This window comes from Enhydra lutris, unplaced genomic scaffold (genome assembly GCF_002288905.1).
Source record: "Enhydra lutris kenyoni isolate GAN:26980312 unplaced genomic scaffold, ASM228890v2 scaffoldscaffold44, whole genome shotgun sequence".
NCBI classification, from domain to species: domain Eukaryota; kingdom Metazoa; phylum Chordata; class Mammalia; order Carnivora; family Mustelidae; genus Enhydra; species Enhydra lutris.
Window position 1 is genome coordinate 13,496,356 of NW_019154128.1, and position 15,969 is coordinate 13,512,324.

At 40.8% G+C, this 15,969-nt stretch overlaps 1 protein-coding gene across 4 annotated transcripts in view; it reads left to right on the forward strand.

Annotated features, from left to right (window-relative positions):
* The window catches only part of LOC111155863 (THADA, armadillo repeat containing), a 328,485-nt gene that overhangs the window by 174,934 nt on the left and 137,582 nt on the right, over window positions 1–15,969 (forward strand). For all 4 annotated transcript variants that reach the window (XM_022516299.1, XM_022516297.1, XM_022516298.1 and 1 more), the window contains one exon: window positions 561–729. In XM_022516299.1, the coding sequence (XP_022372007.1) occupies window positions 561–729 (169 nt within the window). The remainder of the gene's footprint in view (window positions 1–560; window positions 730–15,969) is intronic.

The window sequence follows — 15,969 nt, forward strand, 5'->3', positions numbered from 1 at the left end:
CCTTCTTAGAATTATGCTTGCTTTCCTGAGTTCTATCCTTCTCGATACCACAACCTACAGTCTTATCCTCACATAGCCATAATATGACAATCACTTGCTTATCACTTTCCCAGAACTGTCTTGCGCTTTTGGTCATCTTCTCAAATGTACTGCTCATCTTGCCGACCAGAGTATAGGCTCCCTCACAATGACTGTTTTATTTCTCTTGGCACTTATCGTTTGTTCATTTTGAGTGCCCAATGAATAGTTGTTTGATTGTTGAGGAGGAAGCTATTTTTGCTACTACTTGCTTATTGAATCATTCCCAGAGCCGATCTGCATTTATCCCTGTGATAAAACCACAGATATTAATGGTTTTTATGTGAAAAGGAAAATCACCTGTAGAGCTAACAATAACCCACACATACAATCATTGGCATAAGGGAAGTATAAAAAAACATTGGGAACTCCTATCTCCCCCAGCTTAGTTGTCCCATCTGGAACTAGATAGAACATTAGCATATACAAAGGCACGAATGTGGAAATGAGTATTGAATTATCTTGTGTTTTTGTCTCCCCAGATGTGGTTACTCGCCTGTCTACCGGTCCCGTGAAATGGCAGCTCGTGCCTTGGTCCCGTTTGTTATGGTAGATGAAATCCCTGCTACCATCCAAACTCTGTTGGCCAAACTCCCCAACAACACTGACCAGTGTTTCCGGCAAAACCATATTCATGGGACACTTCTCCAGGTAAATACAGTTACTCTGTGTCACACAGCACAGGATAAAGTTTGATTTCTCATGTACTGTTAGCAGGTTAAGATTTGATACACAAGCTTTATTTTTTTTTAATTAACATATAATGTATTATTAGCCCCAGGGGTACAGGTCTGTGAATCGCCAGGTTTACACTTCACAGCGCTCACCATAGCACATACCTTTCCCAATGTCCATCACCCAAGATACACAAGCTTTTAACTTTATTGTAGAACTTTTTTCTATTGCTGAAAGAAAAGGTATTTCCTAGGTATGTTTTTTTTTTTTTCCATTAAAAAACATTTAAGTACAGCATCACACTGTGATTCAGTCAGATCGTCTTTTGCAGTAAATCCTGTTTCACACAGTAAGCTTTCCCATTTGGACTTACCTCTCTGAACCACTTAGAGTTTTGTCTTTTCCATCAAGTGCCTGCAGAATGTTCTGGGCCACTCCCTGTTCAGGGTGAAGCTGTGGACATTCCTTGAAAGAGGAGTTAGTACAGGACACAGAAGGAGAGTTATACACATCACGGGGAATTTCCCCGGCAGTGTAACACCACAGCACATGGAAAGGTCAATCCCCACTTTCCCTTTTTCTCTGTGCTACAAGAGAGACCTTTTATTTTTAATAAATATACAAATATATTTATCGCTTTTAACATTTCCTCTAGAAAGGACTAAAGTACAACAAATGAATGAGAAATAGACTTCTTACTGAAACTGTCTTTTTTTTTTTTTTAAGATTTTATTTATTTATTTGACAGAGATCACAAGTAGGCAGAAAGGCAGGCAGAGAGAGAGGAGGAAGCAGGAAGCAGGCTCCCCGCTGAGCAGAGAGCCCGATATGGGGCTCCATCCCAGGACCCTGGGATCATGACCTGAGCCGAAGGCAGAGGCCCCAACCCACTGAGCCACCCAGGCGCCCCTGAAATTGTCTATTTTAAGCCCTACCTCTTACCTAGGAAACAGATGGTACTGGTGAGATCTGCTCACGTGTCTGCCGGGGTCACTCATGGTGGGTCGGCATTGGAGGGGGATTTAAGTATCAAATCTTGTGCCTGGTTTGTGAGCAGAGTTGAGAGATGGCCTTGGGATCTCAATATATGCTCTAAGCTTGAGGTCTGCACTGCCGACACGAGAGGCTAGAGTGATTAACAGTATGGGACTCTGGAACCAGACAGGCTTAGCGTCCATCTCCGATCTACTACTCACTGCCTACACTTCTGTCTCCTCATTGTTTTTATTAAGTTTTTAAATTTTAATTACAGTATAGTTAACCTATAATGTTGTGTCTTCATTTTTGAAATAAGGATAATAGTAATGTATACCTGTTAGGGATTTTGTGAAGATTAAATGAACTAATGCATATCAAGTGCATAGAATAACACCAGGTACATAATATGGTATATAGTTACTTTTGTTATTATTATCCTAGCTTTAGTGAGCCTGTTCTATAATGGACACTAATATTTTTAGTAACTGATTCCCTCTAGGTGAGAATGAATGCAAGAGAGACCTATCTTCTTGTCTTCGTTCCTTCCTTGGTCGTTGTATATAATCAGCCAGTAGTTGTGGAATGCCTCCTACATACTGCTGTGTCTGTCAGAACAGTTGTTGCATCAAAGGAGTCAAAGGCCAAAAAACGCCTGAACTTGGGCAATCACAGTGTAGTGTGCACACGGCAAGGCCATCTGACTCGTTTTGGGGAAGCCAAGGAAAGTGTCCCAGAGAAAGCAACATCTAAGTAAAGAGCAGAAAAAAACTAGCCAGGCAGAAGAGGGAAGGGGAGTCCCTCATGCAGAGAGAACAGCACATGGCAAGGCTCAGGGTGGGTGAGAAGTGGACCCACCTGGGAACTGCATGCTTCAGTGGGACCAAGTTCCGGATTGGCTGGTCTTGCACTGGTCTCAGGGCCTCTTTAACCTCAGGCAAGTTATTGAAGATTCCAAAGAGCTTTTGTCTACTGATACTTAACTAGACTCTAAAACAAAAAATCTTACAGCACAAGAACTCACAAGCACACATTCCATTAGTCATGATTAGAGTGATGACATCATCATACACCTCGTGGCCCCAGCAGACTCCGCTGTGTACTGCACGAGAAGGAGTGGCCTAGTGGCGTTTTGGAAAGAGTTTGATCTTGCAGATCTGAAAAGAGCACGGTGATCCCCAAGGGCCCCAGGGCAGACCCTTTGGTCTGTGTTGTATACACTGTGGGCCTTTGGTGGTCTCTTCGGGGAAGATCCTCAGGCACTCGCCTCTCTTGGTCCTCAGTATATCTCAATGATGAGAAGACAGGGTGGTATTATCTTGGTTTTAAACGTGGGACCCTGAGGCACATACAAGTTAGGTGACTTGATTCTGTCCATTTCTTGTGCTTTGAAGGTTAGGAGCTGGCAGTAATGAGTAACTAAGAACAGGCTCTTCAAAGATGTCTAGATTCTGCAGCTGAGTTAGAAGGGGGGCTCAGATTGTCAAGGAAGGAGTGGGGATCAGCCAGCAGATTTTCTTCCCTGCAGATCAACTCTTGGCTGAATTTTGTCAGAAGTGGTAAGGCTGGAATTGCTTCTTTGGCTGTCTCGCCACTTGTACAAATGGGCCTCCCAGCCTCGTTTCCCACATGCAGCCCTAACAGGTCAGGCCTTTGTCTCACCAGTCTGCCTGGCAACAAAGCATGGTCTTCTGCTCTGTCTCTGGGCTGCCTCTGATATCTCAAATTGACTTTTCCTGGGACCCAAAGCGCGAAACTCCCCAGAAAGGTAAAAGACCTGTAACTCCAGATTGGTTGTGTCTGTCGCTTTTGTTCCTGAGTGTTGGGAGGTGAAGGGCTTGTTGAAAACAGAACAGAACAGTATGGGCGTTGGGTGTTAGGTGTCGTGTTCATGTTTGTCAAACGGATTCCTGTCTTTACCAAGATTGGTCTGTACCCTGGGTGAAAAAAGGAAGTCAAAGGCATGTGAAAACCCTTCTGTCGTGTCCCATTTGCGTGTCTCATCTGTGTTGTAATAGTTCGGTTTCACTCTGTTGTTCTTTGTGAGGAAAGCTTAAGGGGTTAAGATGAGGAGGGCTCTTTTTCTCTTTCCTTTCTACAGCTTTTGGATTCCTTCTCCACATAAAGCCACCTTTGAAACCGATAAAAGGCCTGCACCTGGAAAAGAGGTGTTAGGGATTGAAAGGCATGAGAATCTCCATGGGACTTTCAGAGCCAGCTAAATAAATATAAAATAGGCCCCTCCCCTTTTTTTTTGAAAGGAGGAAATCATTTTGTGAAAGCAAGTTCTTTCACAGAACTTTTTCTTGAATTACACATTTTGGCTTCTTTAAAAAATATTTACATAAATTTATCAAACCTCAGAGTATTTCTATAAGATACCTTGAAAATGAGAACTATGCTGATCTCTGAATTTTCTGGAACGGTTGAAGCAAGACTCAAATTATAGGACATGCATCAAAAGAAGACATGTGGGAATCAGTTTCTTAATCATTTTAAAAACCAGAGGTTTCTAATTGCAATGCTGACATGGATAGAAGTAACACACATGAGAAGAGGTGAGATTATGCAGCCCGTTGGAAAGAGCCGATGGTAAATGACATTAAATCTCCATAAAGGCTAGATAAGAGCCATGGACATTACCTCATTTGGGAACAACACTGGCTGGCAGGGCTACCCTGTCTTTTAAGTAGAATTAACCGTCTGTTTTTGTTGCCAAAATTCTTCATGTTGGGGCCTTAACATTATTACTAGGTTACTTATCACTCCTAAGAAATCATATCGGCATTCAAAAAGTTCTCTTATGTTGAGGAAGCGTTTTGGTCAACAATTACAAGGCAAGATTTATTCTGATTCTAGGGTACTTAACTCACATTTTGGTGTTTCATAAGGAAATAGAGACCATTTGAACAAGAAACTTGAATTTTGAGGTTTTTTTTCATTTTCTGTTTTACTTCTTTTTCTCATGATATAAACCTGTAAGAGGTGGTCCCTGCTCTTTCTTTACTGAAGCTCTCATGTGAATAAAGAGGACAGTCAAGGTAATTCGGCTTCTATTGAAGCAGAAAAACCACTTTTGCATTTATGTGAAACTTCTAGGCAAAGGTATTCTTTTTTTTGCCAGTTAATCCACGTAATACCCACAGTTCTAAACATCCCTTTGCCAGTATTAAATTTTCTCAAGTTTTGCCAGCATCATCTGTTGAACACCTTGTTTAATTCTCTTACTCCTCCACCTCCTTCCCCTACCACCCAAATTTGGAGCCTTGATTTTTGCACTTGGAGAATCCTAAATCACTTTTCTGGCCATGAAGCTGAGCGGCGGTATTGCACACTTGGGTTGACATGAAATATTAGCCGGCATGGGTTTCAGACAGCCTAGGTCCACGCATTTGGTGAGTTTGCCATAAGAGAAGTAAAATGAACATTTTTGAGCACCTCCTGTAGAATGTAAATCACACATGTAAATTGCGTGTGCGATTTCATTAATACTCTCAGCAATCCTGCCAGGTGTTGAGAAATCACTCCTGATAGTTGATGTGAATAACAACTTTTTCTGCCTTGGGAAACCAGACAAAGAATCCCATCTCCACTCTGTTTTTAATCCCTGTCGCTCAGTTCTGAAAACCTGATTTGATGCTGGAAACAAAGTAAATCCATCGGTGTTGTAAAGACAGAGGGACAGAGGAAGTCAGTGAAGCCCTAAGAGGCTACAAGTAGTAAAAGACTTTCTGTTTTTTAGTGTAGTTGAAGCACAATGTTGCATTAATCTCAGGTGTACAACATAGTGACTCACCAGCTCTACTGGTGATTGTATGCTCAGCATAAGGGTAGCTCCCATCTGTCCCATTATATCGCCATTAGGAAATCTTTGTGTTCCCTGTGCTGTGTCTTTTATTCCCATGACTTCCTCATTCCATAACTGGAAGCCTGTACCTCCCACTCCCCTTCACCCATTGTGCCCATCTCCCCACCCCCTCCCCTCTGGCAACGATCAGTCTCTGTGTTTACGGGTCTGATTCTGCTTTTTATTTGTTTACTCATTTGTGGTTTTGTTTGTTTTTTAGATTCCACTTACAGGTGAAATCATACGGCATTGCACCTTCCTTCTCTCCACTCATCTCTTTCTCATCATTTCTGTTTGGTCTCTCATTTAATAGTCTGAACCTAAAAATACAGAATCCTCCCTTGGGACCTACGTTTTAGCCAAGTTTGAAGTTGCCATACCTCCGTCATCCTTAAGGGTATGACAAAACCTCTCAAACATTGGACACTCACAGGAATTGTGGGCTCTAGGCCTGGTAGCTGCTGGGAACATGAAAAAGACTTGGTCAAGATTGCATTCAATTCAGCAGACTCAGACCCAGTTCTAGGTACAGGTGAAAACACGAGTTTGCCTTTAAGGCTCTTACCTCCCAGTCTGGGGAGCTGTGGGTTAGAAGCCAAGTGAGCCAGCTGAACCCTCGGGGACCAGGGAGCATATGAATAACAGAAAAGAAGATGAGGCAAAAGATAGAGCTGCCAGATAGGGCATCAGGCATGAAAGGAAACAGAGACTAAGATAACAGTCTGTTTTAGTCTAGAATGTTCTGTGTCAGGCCTAGAGTTAGGATCTTTATGGGGGTGGGAACAGCTGGGCTGGGCAGGACAGCAGGAGGACAAAATTTGAGGAAGGTCTTGGCATTACCTTTGTGGAAAAGAAAAGCAGAAAACCAGGAAAGAAAGAAAGGCAGGTCAATTCACCCAGCTACTTTTCTGAAGGAAAAATTTCTTCAAGTTCAGGAAAACAGGGATAAGACCAACCTTCCTTAACTCTCTGCAGCAGAGAGTAGTGGAAACAAAAAGAAAATCAGTGATAGAGGTAGTTTAAGTATAAATTTTGTCGGCATTTTCTTAATATCAAGAAATGAACGTTTTTAGAAAATGTATTTTTTACTAGGTGCTACCCCAAAACTTAGAGTTGAATTTAAAAGAATGATCGATTCCATCTTTAAAAAAGTGACCATGTAAGACCACACCTTATGCTTGAGAAATTCTATCTTTTTCACATTTCTTACAAGTACAAAATTGTGAAACATAAAGTAGAATGCTCCAGCTGCCCAGAAATAGAACACTGCTTGATAGATTCCATTTGGTGACTTAAGGTTGGCCTACATCCATTGTTTATTTTATACACAGAAAATAAAATTTCAGAATGGAAAGTAAAAACAAAAGCATGAAATTATGCTGATGTTGTAAGTTATAAATGGATTGCTGGTCAGTGTGCTTTTTTTCTGGACCGAGTCATAAAGAAAATGCTCACTTTGGTCACTAGTGGCCAGATTCATTCTTTCTCTCTTCCTGAGGACTGGTGTTCATGTGAAGGGAGGAAAATCTTAAGTTGCTAGGAAGGTCTCCAGTCCAAGAAGGGCTAAGGCAGCAATCCTCCAATGGTGTGCTTGCAAATGTGCCAAGTGTTTATTGATTCCTTTAACTCTCAGCAAGTCTGAGTGGGGCTGAGCAGGGCTGGAGGCTCTAGGCAGTCACCTGCAGCTGGGAGCCGTGGCATCTGTTTTTCCTGGGGTGCCAAAGAAAGATTATTTTCTGTGTGTGCTTGACGTGAAAGGGATTGGGAAGCACTTTAATTTAAAAAAAAAAGAAAGAAAGAAAGAAAGAAAGAGCTAAACCTCGTTAAATCTTACCTTTTGGCAATATATTCCTTTCTGGATATAAGCCCAGAAAAGTCATTTTTAATTAAAATGCTACTTCTGAAGATGAATTAATCCTTTCCTTATACATATCGAAAGGTTTTTATTGGTATGTGTTACTTAGGAAGCTTTCTCTGTGTGGAGGAGACAGCTTTTAGCTGCCAGGTCTGGAGCATTGACTGTAGTGCAATGTCACTGTCCCAGCCAAAAGTGCTACTGATTTTGTAGTGCTCTGTACTCCTGATATGCAGAATTTCTAGATTTATCTGAAGATGTGTCCCCAGGCTTTTGTCACTGTTTGGGATTACAGCGGGGGAACTAATGATGAAAAGAATATGTATATACACACACGCATGTGCCAGTTACTGAGTCCATATGTAGTGTGTGTGTGTGCGTGTGTGTGCGCGCACGCACGTGTATTAAGTGCCTGTGGAGGCTCCTCTGAGCGATGGGTATTATTCCCATTGTACTAATGAGAAAACTGTGGGCAGGAGGGGTTATAAGATTTGACTAAAGTTATACAGGGATAAATTAGCAAAAGCACAGCTGGGATTCAAAGCTTTCAAGCTTGTGTGGTTAACTGCCATGTTCTACCACTTCTCTAGATGAGAGAAAGAACATTCTAAGGCTAAAGTGACACTCTCTGAGGCCTTCAAGGTGTGGAATGAAATGGAAGTTGACATCATCTACTTATTTGTGCATTCTGCTGACTGAGTACCAACCACATGCCAAACACTGTTCTAGATACTTAGAATACATCAGGAAACAAAGGAGACAGATCCTTGCTCGCAAAGATCTCTCCTCACAGACCTTGCACACAGGAGGTAGGGAGACAGACCAAAGAGTAAATGATATTATAAAAGAATTTATTCTAATTTATTATAGTAAATTATATCATTTATTAGAAGGCAATAACTAATATGGACAAAAAGAACAAGCAGAGTAGGATAAGGTGAATCAGGAAGTGATTAGAGAGGAAGGCAGATGTCACTATTAAATGAAGTGTCAGAGTAGTCATTGTTGAAAAGGTAACATTTGAGCAAATCCCATTAAGAGACAAGGAAAACTTTTTTTTTTTTTTTAAGTAAAACATAAACCTCTTTTCTCCTGAAACTGGGTTTGTTACACATGTCTGTACATTCAAGATTACCTTTAACTCTAAGGAAGTGCTAACAGAGGAGGCAGTGAGTAGTGAATAAACAAGGCCAGGAAGGATGCTTTTACTTTAGAAACTAGAATGTTCTATGTCTCCATGCTATACATGCAGATTACTGGGGACTATGTGAAGTCATTTCCCAATACAAGCCAGTCAGTCTGTCTTGGTTCCCATGAGCTTAGGTAAAGAGGAAAGCATCTAATCGTATCTCCTGTTTTCCAGGATGATCTTTCCTGTAACTCTCTGGACTTGGGCCTTAGAGATGTGCAGTAAACAGAGAGAATGTGTACTTGCTCTTTTATTTAGCAAACACTGAGTGCTAATTAAGTGCATAAGAGTATGCCAGATGTCATGGAAGATACAAAGAAAAGGTAATGTGGAGCATGTTCTTTACCCTCAAGTGGCTTATGAGCTGAGGCGGAGAACAAGCCATCCACACCACAAACAACTACACAGAAATGCATGGCCGTGGTGTGGGCCTGGCACATGGCTGAGAGCACACAGCTGAGAGGAGAGCTCAGAGAACGCCTCATGGGGACATTGGGTCTGGGATAAACCTTTAAAGAATTTTCTCTTGTTGGCGTAGGGACTTGACATGAGCCACGGCTCGGAGGGGGGTCATGGAGAAGGTGTCTGCGGGGGACAGCGGGTAAGCCTCTCGGGCCTGGAGCATGTTGGAGAGGTGGGCACAGGTCAGCCATCAGAGCCCACTAATGCCAGGCCAAGCCATCTGCACTGTGTCGGGCCATGGCCTTCAAAGTGAGGTGTGTAAGATGGTAATGTGTGTGGAAGAATAGGTTGGCACATTACCTGTCTCTCTCATCCTTTCCACTGCTTTTGTGTATCAGATATATAGTAATGTACATATCAATAGGGTAGTATGTAATTTCCAAAGAAGTAAGTATGTAAAAGCTGCGCACGTATGCTCGAAGAGGTTATACCACGTAAGCGGGAACATGGCCTCTGGAACCAGTTTGTCTCCGCATAGATCCTAGCTCTGCTGCTTGCTGGCTGTGTTGTTTTAGGTAAGTTGATTTCTGTGCCTCCACATCCGCCTCAGTAAATGGGAAGATACCACTGTCTCACGGGTTGGTTGTGGGGGGTGTTAAATGAATTCGGACACGAGCGGTGCTCGCCATGGTCTCTGGCGTATGGTAGGCGGTTGGTGAACGTTAGTTGTCGCGGTTCCTGCTGCTGCTGTCACCACCGTCACAGCTGGCCCCAGAAGGGGTCGACGGATCCCAAAACGCGAAGACCATTGTTGTAGATGGCGAGGGAAAGATTTTGCCCTCAGAAAAGCTGTGTTTGAGAAAGATGAGTGTTGTACATTGAACTAATGTTGTTAATAAGGTGAGGATTCCTACTGATATGTGAGCGTGTGCATAGGAGAGAAGGTAAGTCGATTTTCAGCAGTCTTGATTGACTGTGTTCGCACGCTTCACAGAGAGCTTCCTTGGGCCTGTCAGTGTGCCCTGCCTATCTGTAGGTCAGATTAAAGACTATAAGAGCTAAGATTAGTTTGGATTTTTAAGGGTCGAGTTCCTGCCTATCGAGTTGTTATTCCTTGCACCTGTTTTGTTTTGAATTACAGCCCCTCCCGCAGACCCCATTACAAACCTGATGAGTCAGGAAGGGAGCACCATCACACTGTCCCAGACAAAGGAGGCTTTCCTCACTCACAGGGGGAAATTGAAGTTCATAAAGTGAAAAGCGGATACAGGATCCTCCTAGATAGATTAATCGAGCACTTTTCTAAGTTCATTTTTCATCTCGGAAGACGCAGTTTCCATCCTCACCTAGCGTTAGAGTTGGGGACTTTTTATGACTAACGATAATTCTGAACATATTTTAAAAACACAACGTGACAAAACATCACACAGTGGGCACACCACTAGGCGTCTGTCGTTTCCCAGAATCCCTATAAAATATCTGATGGTACGTGGTTCTGTTATGTGCTGTGACTTGCTTGGTAGGTCTCCGTCCCATAAAAGTAGTGTCATTTGTTGTTTGCTTGCAGCCGTGCCGATCAAATAGGAATACCTTATTGCTTTTATCGGGGAAGCCTTTTTAAGATTGCAGAGTACGTGTGCTTGTGGCATCGCCCTGGGACTTATTTAGAGCACCTAGCACGCTTCAGCTACTGAGGACTGAGCTGGCTGTTTCAAAGCACTGTGGCTGACTATAGCCAGTTTGGCAGCTGCCCAAGAAGGCTGAAGTAAAATCAGCTCATGGGCCTAAAGGAAAGTATAAATAAGTAATAAAACTTTCTATTTTAAGCCATATTATTGTTCATGATGTTCTTCTGTTTCTCCACGCTGCATACCTCTATCCTCTCTACCCTGTCCTTCCGTGGCAGGTCTCTCGACATCAGCCTGGTAATTCTTCATGGAGAGGACTGTGCCATGCGTTGTCATATGTTTGGTGGCATCTCCCCAGGAGCTCGCCTGGAGTACCCACCCTCCCAGCTATGACAGCAAAAGTGTCTACAGACATTTCTGCCTGTCCCCTGGGGGGAGCAAAATTGCCCATGGTTGAGAACCCTCTTTGCATGGTACCTGTGGATTTTCGCCATCATTCTGCGTGGGCATGGTGTGCTATAGCTCCTTTAAATACCAGTGGCCATGGAAGAAACCATCCCTGACCCGTGAACAAATTGTGGGTCCCCAGACTGCAGTGGGCTGTGCGTGGGAATAAGAGAAGAGGAGGGGCAACATAAAACTCAGGCTAGAAATCTCAAAGGAAGCACCTTTCTTCTCTTGGTCTCTCTTTCTCTCTGCTGGAAAAGGGTTATTAATGTGTAAGCCAACTCGCTTTCAGATCCTAGCTTTGTATAGTTTGTTTCATGTCCCTTTCCCAACCTGCCTCTGATCCACTTGCATAATGTGGAGTTGAAACTTATTTCTGCCCTCCCCAAACTCAAGGAGCATAATGAAATTCTAGGTTCTATTTACCTAGGGGAGCCTTGGAAAATAACACATAATTAGAATTTTCTCACTTCTGTTTTTTTGAAATGCTGGTGAATTTTTACTACTGAGTACGCTGGCTGTCTGTTTCATCGATCCTCTCTCAGGCTGGAGGCAACAGGCTGTGTGGAAAGATCTTCTCTAGGAACAGAGGTCCAGCTGAAAACTAAACCTAGAATGTCAGAATTTTAATTTTGAGTTAAACATAAAGCTTTCTCCAGATCCCCAGCTTCAGACCTCAAAAAGGAAAACTGGAGGATAAAAGTATTTGAGAATGCTAAAAATACAGTGATTCTATTCGCTTTATTTTCGAAAAGCTCTTAAAAATTGTGTGTGCCTCAGATGTGCAAATGAGTAGTAAATTTGTGACTTGACTGTCAAAAATGTTACAATATATAAAAAATAAGAATTTTTAAAACACATCCTTAATACCTCTTTTAGAAATTGTCAAAGAATTCTTACGTGTGCTTTTTTTTGTCTAAAAGGATAGCTACAGGGGTACCTGGGTGGCTCAGTCGGTTAAGTGTCTGACTCCCGATTTCAGCTGGAGTCGTGATTTCATGGTGGTGGGATTGAGCCCTTGGTCACACTCCATGCTGGGCATGGAGCCTGCTTAAGATTCTCTTTGTCCGTCTCCTTCTGCTCCCCCAACCTCTCTCTCAACCTCTCTTTAAAAAAAAAAAAAAAAAAAAAAAAAGGATAGCTACAGATATTAAAATGAAGCCGTACTTTCGGTTATTATTAAAAAGCAGTGTTTGAAAAAAATAAGCAAATTAAATCTTAATTAAATTTCTCGTGTTAATGTTAATAACAAGAATTTTCTGTGCCTTCTCTTCACATCAAGAGAATGTGAATGTTCTGAATGTTTTGGTAAATCTTTTTTTTTCTCCTGATGTTTGCATGGTTAATTTATCAGTCACCCTATTAATAAGTTAATTATACATCTTGACATCAAAATATAAAGAATTAGTAAGGATACTGAACCAAGCTAATGATACTCCTTAGAGCAAACATAGGGGCAGAGGTGGTATTTTCCCCGTTTTATTAAGAAACCCTTTCACCACTGTTGAATTCCTATTTCCATTGAAATACACATTCACTGACCTCCATTTCCCATATGTCTATGACTCTGGAAAACTACCTTTGGATAATGAATTCCAGCAAAGTTACCCACAAGAGTTTTTCCTGTCTAAATTGTTAAGAAGAAAAAGTTAGTCCATCTTTTGTATACTTACTTTTTTTTCAGCTTTATTAAGATACAATTGGCATATATAACATTGTTTAAGTTTGTGTGCAATGTAGTAGTTTGATGTATGTATATATTGGGAAATAATTACCATATTAAGGTTAGTTAGCACATCTGTCACCTTGATTACAATTTTGTTTTTGTGGCGAGAACTTTTAAGATCTACTCTGTTAGCAACTTTTAAATATACAGTGCAATACAGTATTGTTAAGTATAGTCACCATGCTCTTACATCTCCAGGCCATATGCATATTATAAATAGAAGTTTCTACCCTTTGACCACCTTTACCTATTCCCCCCTGTCCTGCAGCCACTACTCTGCTTTCTCTTTCTGTGAGTTTGGTTTATTTTTAGAGTCCACGTATAATGGAGGTGATCAGTATTTGCCTTTCCCTGTCTGAGTTATCTTACTTAGCTTAATGCCCTCAGGGTCCATCCATGTTGTTGCAAATGGCAGAGTTGCCTTCTTTTTAGGGGCTAAATAATATTCATGTGTGTGTGCGTACGTGTGTGTATGGCACATTTTCTTTATCCATTCATCCGTCAGTGGACACTTACTTAAGTTGTTACAGAAATCGTCTTGGCTATTGTAAATAATTCTGCAGTGAACATATCTGCAGTGAACAGATATGTCTTAAAGATAGTGATTGTATTTCCTTCAGATATATTCCCAGAAGTGGAATTTCTAGATCATATATAGTTCTATTTTTAATTTTAATTTAATTTAATTTAATTTTTTAAAGTAATCTCTACACCCAGCATAGGGCTTGAATTCACAGGCCCGAGATCAAGAGGTTGCACATTCTACTGATTGAGCCAGCCAGGCTTATTTTTAATTTTTCGGGCAGCTCCATAGTGTTTTCCATAGTGGCTGCACCCATTTGCATTCCTACCATCAGTGCACAAGGCTTCCCTTTTCTTCAAATTCTCATGGGCACTTTGTTATCTTTTTGATAACAGCCATTCTGACAGGTATGAAGATGCTATCTCATTGTGGTTTTTGATTCGCATTTCCTCCGCGATTGGCGATGTAGAGCACCTTTTCCTGTACCTGTTGGTCATTTGAATGTCTTCTTTGGAGAAAATGTTCACTGAACTCCTTTGCCCATTTTTCAATTGGATTATTTGTTTGTTTGTTTGTTCATTGTTTTTGGGGGGGGGTTTTTTTTGTTTTTAGGGCTTTTTTTTTTTTTTTTTTTTTTTTTTTTACTATTGAATTGTACACGTTCCTTATATATTTTGGATATTAACCCCTAGTCAGATATGTGGTTTACAATTATTTTCTCCCATACATTTTCTTGATTGTATCCTTTACTGTGAAGAGCTTTTTAATTTGATGTAGTCCCACTGGTTTATTTTTCCTTTGGTTGCTTGAACCTTTGTCCTATCCGTAAAACATTGCTGAGACCAGTGTCAAGAAGCTTATTCTCCTAGGAGTTTTATGGTTTCAGGTCTTATGTTTAAGCCTTTAATACATTTTGAGTTCATTTTTGTGAGTAGTGTAAGATAGGGGTCTATTTTCATTCTTTTGCTGAATTTGAATTCTTCAAATTCAGTTTTCACACCACCATTTATTGAATAGAACATCTTTTCTCCATTAAGTACTCATGGCTTCCTTTTTTAAATATGCATGGGTTTATTTCTGGGCTTTTCAGTCTGTTCTGTTGATCTGTGTGTCTATTTTTATGTCAGTACCATACTGTTTTGATTACAGTAGCTTTGTAATATAGTTTTACATCAGGAAGTGTGGTATCTACAGCTTTGCTTTTTCAGGATTGCTTTGTTTGGGGTCTTTTATGGCACTACAATTTTAGGATTATTTTTTCTATTTCTATAAAAAATACCATTAGAATCTTGAGGGATTGTGTTGAATCTATAGATGGCTTTGGGCTTTTAACAATATTAATTAATTAATGACTTTTAATAATACCATTTCTTCCAGTCTATGAACACAGGGTATCTTTCCAACTATTTGTGTCATCTTCAGTTTCTTTCATCAGTGCCTTATAGTTTTCAGTGTACAGGCCTTTCATCTCCTCAGTTAAGTTTATTCTTAAGTATTTTATTGTTTTTGATGCTATTGTAAAGAGGGTTGTTTTCTTTTTTTCTTTTTCGGATAATTCATTGTTAGTGGATAGAAATACAACCAATTTTTGTATCTTGATTTTCTGTCTTGAAGCTTTACTGGATTCATTTAAGTTCTAATAGTTTTTTAGCAAAATCTTCAGGATTGTCTATCTATAAGATCACATCATCTGCAAATGGGCACAATTTTACTTCTTTTCCAATTCAGATGCCTTTTATTTCTTTTTCTTGCCTGATTGCTCTGCCTAGTACTTCTAGTACTATGTTGAATAAGAGTGCTAAGTTGGCACCCTTATCTTACTTCCAATTCTAAAGGAAAAGCTTTCAACCTTTTACTCTAAGTATGATATTAGCTATGGGCTTGTCATATGCGGGCTTTATAATGTTGAGATATGGTCATTGTGTATCCAGTTCGTTGAGCATTTTTGTCATGAATGGATGTTGAATTTTGTCAGATTTTTTTCTATGTCTATCAAGAAGATCGTATGATTTTTATCACCTATTCTATTAATGTGATGTATCTTGTTGATGATTTGCACATACTGAGCCATCCTTGCATCTGAGGGATGAATCCCACTTGATTATGGTGTAAATCTCGTTTTTTTAAAGATTTTATTTATTTATTTTGACAGAGATCACAAGTAGGCAGAGAGGCAGGCAGAGAGAGAGAGAGAGAGAGAGAGAGGAGGAAGCAGGCTCCCTGCTGAGGAGAGAGCCTGATGCGGGACTCAATCTCAGGACCCTGGGATAATGACCCTAGCCGAGGGCAGAGGCTTTAAGCCACTGAGCCACCCAGGCGCCCCAGGTGTAAATCTTTTTAATGTGCTGTTGAATTTGGCTTGTTAGTATTTTGTTGAATGGTTTTACATCCATATCAGGGATATTGGCCATAGTGTTCTTGTAGTGTTCTTATCTGGCTTTGGTATCAAAGTAATGCTGGCCTTGTAAAATGAGTTTGGGAGTGTTTCCTCCTCTTCGATTTTTAGGAGGAGTTGGAAGGATTGGCATTAATTCTTTTTTAAATGTTTGGTAGAATTCACCAGTGAAACAATCTGTCCTGGGCTTTTCTTTGCTGGGTTGGGAGGTTTTTGATCACTTATTCAA